The 12,336-nt window shown below is 34.9% G+C and overlaps 1 protein-coding gene and 1 non-coding gene across 2 annotated transcripts; both read left to right on the forward strand.

Annotated features, from left to right (window-relative positions):
* Positions 1-3,734: 3,734 nt before the first annotated feature.
* Positions 3,735-3,876, forward strand: MIR7993D (microRNA MIR7993d). The gene has a single exon (NR_127161.1). It is a non-coding gene; the product is annotated as a microRNA MIR7993d (primary transcript).
* A 5,573-nt stretch (positions 3,877-9,449) lies between these two features.
* Positions 9,450-10,784, forward strand: LOC107062649 (protein ACCELERATED CELL DEATH 6-like). Its single transcript, XM_015313539.1, has 2 exons — positions 9,450-9,866; positions 10,191-10,784. Exons 1-2 carry the CDS (start codon positions 9,450-9,452, stop codon positions 10,782-10,784), a joined length of 1,011 nt encoding a protein of 336 aa, XP_015169025.1.
* The last annotated feature ends 1,552 nt before the right edge of the window (positions 10,785-12,336 follow it).

The raw sequence follows: 12,336 nt of genomic DNA on the forward strand, positions 1-12,336 counted from the left end.
TGTGAAGTGGATACTCAGGTATCTTAGAGGAAGCTCAGATGAATGCTTGTGTTTTGGAGCATCAGATCTAATCTTAAAGGGCTATACAAATGTTGATATGACAGGTGACCTTGATAACAGAAAATCCACTACTGGATATTTGTTTACTTTTTCAGGGGGAGCTATATCATGGCAGTCGAAGTTGCAGAAGTGTGTTGCACTATCTACAACTGAAGCTGAGTATATTGCGGCTACTGAAGCTGGCAAGGAGATGATATGGCTAAAGCGATTTCTTTAAGAGCTTGGTTTGCATCAGATGGAGTATATTGTCTATTGTGACAGCCAGAGTGCAATAGACTTGAGCAAGAACTCCATGTACCATGCAAGGACAAAACACATCGACATCATATATCATTGGATTCGTGAGGAAGTGGAGAGTAAATCATTTCACGTCAAAAAGATCCACACAAGGGAAATCCTGCAGATATGCTGACTAAGACGATACTGAAAGACAAGTTCAAGTTATGCAAAGAACTTGTGGGTATGGTCTCTCTTTAAAGAAGATGGAGATACCTCCTTCTGGTGCATGGGACTGGAGGGGAAGATTTGTGAGGTCTATCCCATGTTTTTTGCATTAGTCAATTTTTGCTACTCAATTGCTACAATCAATTGTTAAAAAGGAATAGTGCCAACAAATGTGAGTTGAAAATAAAAGATTTGGTGGTTGGCAAATTGGTAAGATTTGCAACCTACCTTTGAAATTTGTTACATTTGTCTATGTAATTAGTGACATAGGTATGGTTTTTTCTTCCTATAAATAGAGCATTTTTACTCATTTGTAGAACACACCAAGTTAGAGAGAAAAAACCATTTTGAGAGCAAAGTGAGGTATTCTATAGACTATACAAGAAAAATAGTCTGTGAAGAAAAATAGAATGTGAGCGATATTTTAATAAGGTGGAAATCAAAAGAGTGTTATTCCTTTTGAGTGTGTAGTAACTTTGAGTATTGTATTCGTGACTGCACAGTGTAAAATTCCTTACTATAGTGATATCAGTTGCTCCTCTTGGCCCATGGTTTTTCCCTTACTGAAAAGGGTTTCCACATAAATTCTTGGTGTCATTATTTTCCCATTTTATTTCCATTATTTTGACCATATATATTTCTGTGCTTGTCCGCGTTTTCCCAACAGCTTTTTGTAGAATTCTAATCCAAACACAAGATGAGTTGGGAAGCAATGAACCAAACACTTGATAAAAATATACCCTGCATTACTAATCCCAACACTACTAATCACTGCATTACTAATCCCTGCGTTACTAATCCCTGTGTTACTAACTTTTCTACCAAACGACTGCTAAGAGAGATATGATTAGGAATAAAGTTGTTCGGTACAAGGTGGGAGTGGCTCCATGCCGGACAATATGAGAAAAGTGAGGATGAGGTAGTTCGGTCATGTGAAGAGGAGGTGCGAGGATACGCCAGTTAGGAGATGTGAGAGGTCGGTTGTAGCAAGAGTTAAGAGAGGTAGAGGCGTACTGGAAAAACATTGCGGGGAGGTGATTACATATGACTTAGCACAACTCCAACTTACTGAGGAAATGACCTTAGATAGGAAGGTATGGAGGTGAAGGATTAGAAGGTAGAAGGTTAGTAGATAGTCAGGCATTGTCGCACTTAGTGTGGGAGTAACCTCCTCATTTTCCTCTTCTCATCACTGTAGTAGTATTTAGTAATTGTGTAATCTCCTATTCTATGTGTCTGCACTATTAATTTGTTGTTTTATTTTCTTTGTGTCGTGCTATTTGGTTGTTATATTTTTCTTGCAGTCTTACTTTGATATAACATTTCCTTTGAGCCGAGGGTCTATTGGAAACAGTCTCTTTACCCCAATAAAGGTAGAGGTAAAATCTGGATACATCCTACCTTCTCCAAACCCCTGTTGTAGGATTACACTGAGTGTTTTATTATTATCGGAAAAAAAAACATTAATTGTGACGAAGGGGAGGAACAATATAGTAATTAACAATCTTTTGTGGTCTCAATTTAAAATGCATTGCACAAAATATGGAATTTGTATCTTCAAAAAAAGACGGGTTACTTGTGATAACAACTAAATGTAACCTAATGGATGGAGTATATATATGTTGATGAACTCCATTTACCTAAGTCTTTGCATTAGAATATCTTAAATGGCAAGCTGGTACATGAACGTGCAGAAGTGTGTGTATCTTAATCAAAGCCCTTTGATGACTATTTGTATTAAAACATCTTAAAATGCATGTCTTTGTGCAGGGTTCAAGAATGGGCCGAACCACAAGGGTCTATTGTGTGCCGCCCTTACACTTCTGCCAAAGCTTGTTTCCACAGCTTTGAACCCGTGACCTCCTGATCACATGGCAACAACTTTACGAGTTACTCCAAAGCCCCTACTTTTCATGAATTGTAGAATTAGTGTATTTCTTAATGAAGTCTTTAAATTAGAATATCTCAAGATACCAGGCTGGTCAATTTTATATGGTGTGGCCAGTTGACATTATCAGGGGCGGCTCTGCCTTGTAAAAATTAAGGCATATTCCTTAGGCCCCCAATTTTGGAAGGCCTCAAACTTTTACCAAGAATAAATTATGTGTTATTTTTTTATTTTAAAAAATAATTATTTATAATAAAAAGTATATAGTATATATTTTTTATTACATTTCTTTGTGAATATTCACATTATTTATTTTTTTAAACTCATTTTTGCTTAAAGTTTATCAACTTATTACTTATAGAATTGTGTTAACAATTCATATAATGATTGCTTCAATAAAATAATATTTTTCAACGTTTAATTGATAAAATCTTACCTAAAACTAATAATTATAAATAAAAAGAAGTACTCGAAAAAATCATCTTTAAAAAAATTAAGTAATAATTTGCATCTAAATAGTTAGAAAAATAAATTTTAAAATAAATATGTACAAAATTTGTTAAGCGTCGATTGAAATTTCGCTTTAGGCCCTCAATTACGTTGAGCCGCACCTGAACATTATTGATATTAACAAATATCCAAGGCAAAATAATAGTACAACTTGACTTAGAGATGCCAAGTTGGGCCACATGCATCATGTGAAATGAATGAGCCTGAGATCTGTGTATATTATCACATTGATTTTGAGGGAAGATGAAGATTGTGTTACCCACAAAATACACTACAACAACAATAACATACCAAGTATGTTCCCACAAAGTGGGTCTGGGGAGGGTAGAGTGTCCGCAGTCTATAGCACTACCTCAAAAGTGAAGCAGATCCCCGACTCAAGACACAAACAGTATGGAAAAAGGACATGATATAAGAACAAGAAACAATAGGTAATAATGAAACAACATATAGTAATAGAAACAAGACTACGACAAAATATCATTGGTGACAAACATTAGAGCAGTAAACATCAAATTTTGTTGAGTCGAAAAACAAATAAAACCAAAATAAAGCTGAGAGCTTAGCTTGTTTTATTAAATAATAAAACTCTTTTGTACCAATAGAGTACATGAATGTGTATCTTAATGAAGTCTTTGCTGAGTATTTGTTTTAAGGCTTCATACATAGCCACACCCCCTTAAACTTCTCAGGATATTCCATTTAGAAACTCGAACTAAGTCATGTTCCAATTAATGAACACCTCAATGCCTAATAAAGTGTTCCAATATTAGACACTTTCTATTCATTTTGAAAAAACTTTTACGCGTGTTTTCATTCGTCTATTATGTAGTTAAGTTAACCATATAAAATATGTTCTCCTTTAATTATATGCATCAACCTCAAGTTGAAAACATCTTAAGTTTTTGCGGCTTATTAAGGTGAATGCATAGACTTAAAGGAGATGACATATATTTTATGTGGTTAACTTAACTACCTAAAAGACATATGGGAACACACACAAAAAAAAGTTTCAAAATTTAAATCAAAAGTGTCTAATTGAAACACTTAATAGAAGTCGCAGTGTTCAATTAGAACAAAGCTTAGTTCGAGAGTCTAAATGAAATAGCATGGCAAGTTTAAGGGGCCGAATATGTATAAAGCCTTGTTTTAAAATATCTTGAAATGAATGCCATACTGGTCCATGAACTAGTAGAAGTGTATATCTTAATGTAGTCTTTGTTGAGTCTTTATGTTTAGAATATCTTAAGATTTCAGGCTTGCTCAATTTTTATATGGAATGGTCAGCTGATATCATTGGCATCAGGGGCGGAGCTACTACCATCGGAGGATGGTCAATTGACCCTCCTTCATCGGATGATTATACTCTATATAATACAATTTTGAACACGCAATTGAATACTCTTAGTGCAATTCGTGATTTTGTCACTGGTTAGGAGTAGAGTTGACAGAAACTGAATATATCGCAAAGAACAGAATCATTTCTTTTTGTGAAGATTAATACACCATGACATGAACACTAAGGTTAGTTTCCATAGGGAAAAGCGGCAACCTCACTCATTCATTCTAACAACTCATTACCCTATTTTCTCTAGATCTAGTCTATATAATGATAATGACCGAGACTCTGTTATCTATAGATGGTCACAATCAGTGACTTATGACTAAATGTGCACTAATTTTGGTAAGATGGACGACTATTAGTGCTCGACCTCAAAGAATAGAGACTATTTTGGGCCTTTTCTCAGCTTTCCTCACTGGAACAACAAAAAATCTGGTAGTTAACTCAAATTATCTACAGATGAAACTTAAACAAAACCATAATGGCTTTTATTGGCTCCCATTTCACCATGTGACCGGCGGATGTTGTTCCTATTCCCCTTCCTAAACATATACTACTCAGTGATCTACAAAATCCAAACCGGAAAATCAGCAGCACATTTCCAAAAAGTTGAAACATATGTTCTAAAGATGAAGCAATGTGTTTGATGTTGGACAATATTTCCAGCTTTGATCAATTGTATCTTTTTGCTATCTGAAGTCCCTACATAGATGATGTACTTATCAGTCTGATTCCCATAACGAATATTGGGCCTTGTGATCGCAAACTTTCCATAAATCTTGTATCGAGAGTTGGGCCTACTTTACAAGTTATTGCACGTAGTGATGGCAATTGGAGCGGGGTAGGGTAGGACAGGGTAGAGCACGCCCTGCCCTGCCCCATTTAGTATTTCTTGAAAATTAGCCCTGTCGCGCCCCTCCCTATAAAGACCCGTCCTGCCCTAAAATAATTCAAATATCTAAAATAGAGTTATATGTCTAAATTATGAGACATTATACGAGGTAGTTTGAGTAGAAAATGTTGGTCAAAGGAGAATCCCATAAGGAAATAAAAGGGATAGGGATAGGTAAGTTTCATCTATAACTAATTTAGATTGATATAAGTTCCATACAAGCTTAGAGATTAAGGGGTCTTTTAGTATGCGGGATGAGATAGACGAGGATGTTATGTCGGACTTTACATTGCTAAAAAAAGTCCCCTCCAACAAGAAATTCCATGGCAGACTGATAAACCCATGACAGACAAAAAGAAAAAGAAGAAAGACAATTTGTTTGGTCATAGCTTAATAAAGGAAAAGCAAAAGCAAAAATATTGATTGGTAACTTTGAATAAGTAGTTAACTAACATGCTACTATAACAATTTAATTCACAAGTGTATATATAACTTAATATGTTTCTTCATCCAAAAAAAAAATACTTAACATGATTCAAGTATACATTATTAATTCAATTTACTCTATTATAGGAGGTTATTATTCTATTTTTCATGTTACCTTAACAAGCTTGATATGATAGATAATAATGTTTCATCCAAAGGACTCACAAATCCATATTTTGAGTGAATTTGATAATCAGAAAAATAATTAATGGATCCAATATTGTATAATGCTGCGAAGAACGGCAGGAAATAGATTTTAAATAAATTAGGACCTTCCCTCGAAATTCAATTTTAGGCCATCAAAAGTATTGAACCGCTCATGTCCACCATAATGAGAAATGTTACACCTTATAGTGACGAGTACAATACTCAAAATAAATACTCTAATTCACTTTTAATTTAAACATCTTATGATAACATTGTTCATTCTCTTTATTTTTCCTCACAAACTATTTTTTCTTACGCACCGACCTCTCAGTTCTCTCCACACTTGAGTGTTTTTTGATGTTTATTTATAGTATAGAGCTGAATGTTGCTAATGATAACATCATCACTAAAGAAAGAGATCGAGGACCTCCAAATTCATAATTTCTACCTACAACTAGTATCTTTTTTTTTATATGACCATGATGTTTGGACCTCAACTAATTCTACCAGATACCTATTACCTCCCACAATGTACCTCCAAATTGCCTTGTATAGTTCTATTCTAAAAAGAAAGACTCAGCAGAGACTTCACCATTAAGAGTCTAATAGTTTTCCTATATAATGTTTCATTCAGAGAAAGCAAAGGACTTACCAAAGATCATAAATTTGCAACTGGTATGTATGCTACTTTAGCACATTCAGTTGGTCTTGCCGTTACTGTATGCGTTATCGACGGCATCTCTTTCTATATGGTCTGCTTTATGATTCTTCTTCCTAAAAAAAAGGCCTAGAGATAATCTGAACAGATTTATTGTGTGACAATAAGATTTCATCATTCTAAAGATGCAGCTAGCAATGTATTTGATATTCTTCTGATTAAGTTACGTTCAATAAAGATATGTTGCATATAATTTCTAGGTATCTTATGAGTTCAATTCTATGAAGAATACTGAGCCTTGTGATCTCAAACTTTCTATAGAACTTTTATACAGAGTTGTGTCTACTTTACAAGGTCAGTGTACACCCCCATCCTCCGCACACCACGCTTGTGGGATCACACTGGGAATGTATGTTTTTGTTGTAAAATTGAAAGAATATCAATGTGGATGACAACAATTGTTTATGAAGAACTTACAAACCCAAATTAATGGCAAACTTAGCAAAATAACAAAGATGCAATTGATAAGCAGGGGTGGAGCTATAGTGTAGGAAGCGGGTTAGGCAGAGCAAGTAATTTCATTCAAATTCTGTATTTCTCTTAAGCAATGAAGGAAGCGGGTTCGACTCAGTGAAGACTTCATTAGTTAAGATATGTATATATACAAATAATTTTGCAAGTTGATGGACCAGTATGGCATTACTCGATCAGTACAAATGATTTTTATAAATATTACAAGTCCTCTTCTTTTTGGTTTGTTCACTTTTAATTAGTATATTGTTCGTCACTGTTAAAATTTTCTTCATTCTTTTCTTCTTTTTTTTCATTTTTTTAAATTTGGAAAAGAGATGTTTCTATGCGGTTGTTGATCAGACTTTCGAAATCAATCAATGTAATAATAATACAAGTTGACTTGGAACCATGTGAACTGGATGACCCTGAAATTTGTAATAGTATTTTTGTTGTTCTTAAACAAAGACTAAGTTAAGAGTTTCACCCTAAGAAAGCAAAGATCATAATTTGGGCGAATAATGAACCCAACGTTGTACATTGCTGCTAAGCAAGGTAATACAGGAGGTGGTGCTTTTCTACTTGCTATGATGTGATAAGGGATGAAAGAAATGAGTACCAGGTCACTCCAAAGGGCAACACAGCCCTCCATGTTGCAGCCCTCTATGGACAATCAGGTTATTTGGAACAAAGCAACAATATTACTTTTGAATTGTTGTGCTTTACCAATTTTTACCCCTCCTAGCTTGAAGGGGAGTAATGAGACTTCATCAGAGTAGTTGGTTGTTAAGTAGTTAAAAGGTGGTTAGAATGATTAAGGGTAGTATAGTCTTTTCTATTAAAAGTTGTTATAACTAATTCTTCCAATAGTTAGTTACATAAACAACTATAAATACATGTTCATGCTATTGTACAAGTTAGCCTTGTGAGCTCATAAATAGAATTCTACTCTCTTCTCTTCTAGTAGCTTCTGTAAATCGTGTTTCTGTTCACCAACAATAAAAATGAAACTGCACTTCACTTAGCAGCTAATAAAGGGCACACAGATGTGGTGAGGGTGCTACTTGGCGTAGTAGGTGGAGAGAGTGAGAGGAACAATAAGGAGACACTCATGAGGATGACAGATGACAATGGAGATACCGCCCTGCACAAGGCAGTGAGGACTGGATGTGTACACACTATCACACTCAGCGATCCTGAATTCAAGTTCCCACCAAACAATGCAGGGGAGACACCACTCTATCTGGTGGCCGAGTCTGGTTCTCTTAGCTGTTTGTCGGAAATTTTGAAATACTGCAAGACACCAACACACTGCGGTCCATGTGATTGAACGCCTTTGCATGCGGCAATCATCCAGAAACATATGGGTAATTAATTACTTCATTAAATTGATTTAGTGGTGTAAACTTTAAATTAACTTATAGCTTGTCAGTTAACTATTTATTCAAGGTCACCAATCTCTGCTTATTATATAGAATTTTGAGTTTACCGATACTATTAAGAATTTTCACTATCAGTTCACTTTTACCTATCGTAGCACATAACTTGTCTTGTTTCAAGATTCCAAATTCCACTTTTATTAGAGGTTTACCAGATGATCTTTGATTGACTTGACAGTGTAAGAAATCTTCACATTGTTGGTAAATATAAGCTAGATTTTATTTTGAAACGGGTAACTTGAAGCTAGATTTTATAGAATTACCTACGATTACTTTTTAATTGACTTGATTTTGTAAATGTGTTTTACGTCATTAATGTGTGGCAAACATTTAAATTACTTTGGAAATAATGAGAGTCTATACCTTGAATGAATTTATTTGAGAGGGATCTTTTCAGCTTATTCCTTTCAAATGCTTGAATTTGAAGTCATCAATATATAAATTTACCCTTTAAAATATAAGAATAATCTTCTGCTAATTTCTCTTTAAATGACTCTTAAGAGTAATTTGAAGTGATGGAAGAGGAAGACAATTAAAGAATAAATAATTAGAGCTTGTTTGGATTGACTTGTTTAAGTGCTTTTAAGCACTGTTATTGTTCGGTAAAATAGTAAAATGCTTCTAAGCACTCGTTTTCAAGCCAAAAAAAAGAAGCAAAAATAAGCCAAAAGCTATAAGCTCATCCACACATGCGGTTAGTGTAAAGTTGATTAGGAGCTTTTGAATGATTTCATAATTTGTGATGAATTAATTATCATAATATTTGAGACGTTTGTGGAGAGCCTTGGGGCAGTGGTAAGGTTGTCTATGTGTGTCCTGTAGATCACGGATTCAAGCCGTGAAATCTTAGCCACGGAAACTTGTGTCAGGTTAGGCTACCTATGTTGGACGCTTCATGCATCAGGCCACAGTTTCTGGTTTCTTTTTTTAATTTTCAATATTTGACATATATATCTAGGTTGTGTGACATCACTATTGCAATTGGATAAATCGTTATGGAAGGAATTAGACAAATGGGGTTGGAATCCATTGCATTATGCTGCTAACAAGGATTGACAGGAGTAGTTTGTAATATGGTGCAGCGGGATAACTCGTTAGCCTACACTCGAGCATGCAAGGAAAATGACTGGACGACATCAATTCACATTGCAGCCAGTGAAGGTTATGTAGACGTGATAAATGCAGTATCAGAGCAGTGTCCAGATTACTGGGAAATGCTTAACAGCAGTGGCCAAAATGCTCTCCATGTTGCCATATCGAACGATAAGAGCAGAGTAGTCAGATTGTTATTGAATGATAAGGAATCACATAACCTTATTGACGAGGCAGATAATGATGGCAACACTCCTCTCCAATTGCTTGCGTCTTCTAAATATCTATATGTGCCATTACAATTAATAGGACATCCCCATACAAAGAAGATGTTATTTAACAAAGAAAACCAAACTCCGCTTGACATAGAAAAGTCTGGCACAGAGACAACAGCTGTGGTACGTACCTGCTACTTACTCACCTTAAGTATTACAGCATGTACGAGGATATGTTAATTCATTATGTTCAGAGTCTTGACCTGCTGATGTGAATTACAACTTGTGATTCATTTATCTAAATTGCTGTCAATTCCGTGACTTAGGTAATTAATTCTCACCCAACTAAATATACATATAGACTTACTAGTTATGGAGCGTCTGAGTTGCGTTCCATATATATGGTATATATATGAGTAATATCAATACGTATTTGATTGAAATATAGCTACTGAAGTTACATTTTCTTCCACTATATATTAACTCAACTAGTCATGATGAAAATAGGAGAAATATTTATTCAAGCAGAACCTTCAATATGGTCGATCGGGACGCCGTCACTTTGAGATAAAAAAGAAACAAAAAATGCAAGAGCAAGAGGATGAAATGGAGTCAAGCGAGAACAAAGCCAAAAATGATAAGAAAAGCGAACTGGAAAATATTATGGCGGCAACTGAAATACATCTAGTTGTGGCTACTTTACTAGTTACGGTTACCTTTGCAGTCGGTTTCATGTTACCAGGAGGTTTTGAGAGTGATCCCAGTGGCCCTTATAAAGGGTTGGTGATTCTAGCAAGAAACACAGCATTTCGTGCATTTGTTGTTTCGGATGCCATCGCCTTTACATGTTCCGCTGGTGCTGTATTCAGCTACTTCTTCATTGCAGCAAATGCAACAGCCACAACAAAAATAAAAATTATGCGTGTGCTTTTTAATAAGGCAATGTTACTGCAGCTTTTCGCGATGTCAGCAGTTGTAATTACCTTTGTAACTGGTATGTATGCTACTTTAGCACATTCAGTTGGTCTCGCCATTACTGTTGTTGTCATCGATTGCATGTCTTTCCTTGTGTACGCTCTTCTGTTATGCGCCTTCAACTAAACTCGTGATGTATTATCAGTATGTAGGTAAAAGGCTCTCAGACCCTAGTTTGTGGGTTTACGTTTGAATATATTGTTATTGTTGTATGTGAGTAGCTGAGAGACATTAATGTTATATAATATATGGAAAAGTGTCATAATTACCCCTGTAATCTTAGGAAAGGATTATAATATTCCCTTAGTCATACTTTTTTTTTGATATATTTTGCCCCTACCATATAAGTTTAGGCACTCATTTGCTCTGGTTTCCACTTTTATCATCCTATGTGGCGCCTACGTGTGTGTGTATATATATATTAATTTCATTTAAAATTTTCTCCTAATTTATTATTATTCCCAAACCACTATTATACCCACCCATTTAACCCATAAAACCCAAACGTCCAGTACTTATTTCAGGAGGAGGCTCCCCTCCCATGCTTAATCTCTCTATTTTCTCAAGTATAGCTTTTGAATTAATTGAGATTAACCATGGTAAACTCGTTTCTCCTCTGGTTACGTAGAAATAATTTCTCTTTTCAATCATATCTTCCAAGATAAATCGTCAATATGCCCATGTATAAATCTTTAGCTTCAACAACAACAAAAAATTAATCCTCTTCTTCAAATTAAATAAGACTTTATTTCGTTTTCTCATTCTTCATATGCTGGATGAACACCTTTTTGCTCCTTTTACCTGTCATATGTTCTGTGTTAATCTCCTTGGCTTAATTTTAAAAAGAAGACTAGGAGAAGAATTTATTTTAAAATCTTGAGAATTCTGACAAAAAAAATAAAAAAAGATAAACTGAGGATCATGAATACAAAAATGCAATTAGACCTCAACAAATTGTACTAACCCAAAAATTAATTTAAAGTCAAGAATACTTCTGTTCATGTAAGAGAGAAATTATTTTGGGTTGTGAAATTCATTGGAATGAATTTTCTTTAGGCCATGGTGAGAGTTTGGCTCTCTTCTACAATTTGAACTCACAATTAGTCATATTTCTTCTGCGATTTGAACCGATCAAACTGAGATTTGGTTATTTTCTTAATGGAAAAGGGCCTAAAATAACCCCTCAACTATGCGAATTGGTATAAAATCATCCTTCTTCTATCTTTCGGGCCTAAAATATCTTTGACGTCAACCTTTTGACTTTATTTTACCCTTATCTTTAACGGCCAAAATAATAACCTCAATTAGCAAATTCATTTATGACGTGTCGTTGTCCTATTGGCTATTCTAATAATTAATAAAACTAAATACCCACCCAAAATCCCCACCCATAACCCAAATATTCTAACCCATACAAGCTTCTATTCAGGGGTTCTTACCAGTTGAAGCTTCGATTATGGACGTGGAGGTATTGGGATTAGGAGGAAAAAAACTAGAGATATTCAATGAAGAACTCTTTACTAAGTACTTGTTTTCCAGAATATGACATGTTGCTTAGGACCAAGATGACCTGTTGCTTAGGACCATCAACTGTTCAACTTTGTTTAAGAGTTTTTAAATGTTTTTATGATCCAATGAGTATAATGGTGGTCCAATTTTGAGGATTATATTGGACAAA

Source organism: Solanum tuberosum, unplaced genomic scaffold (assembly GCF_000226075.1).
Source record: "Solanum tuberosum cultivar DM 1-3 516 R44 unplaced genomic scaffold, SolTub_3.0 scf00252, whole genome shotgun sequence".
In the NCBI taxonomy this organism is placed as follows: domain Eukaryota; kingdom Viridiplantae; phylum Streptophyta; class Magnoliopsida; order Solanales; family Solanaceae; genus Solanum; species Solanum tuberosum.

What these genes read in the sequence shown, in the direction of transcription:
- LOC107062649 (XM_015313539.1), top strand. Translation starts at nt 9,450, where the DNA reads ATGGTGCAGCGGGATAACTCGTTAGCCTACACTCGAGCATGCAAGGAA. An exon ending in GCACAGAGACAACAGCTGTG is followed by an intron (nt 9,867 to 10,190) that starts GTACGTACCTGC and finishes TGATGAAAATAG; the next exon opens with GAGAAATATTTATTCAAGCA.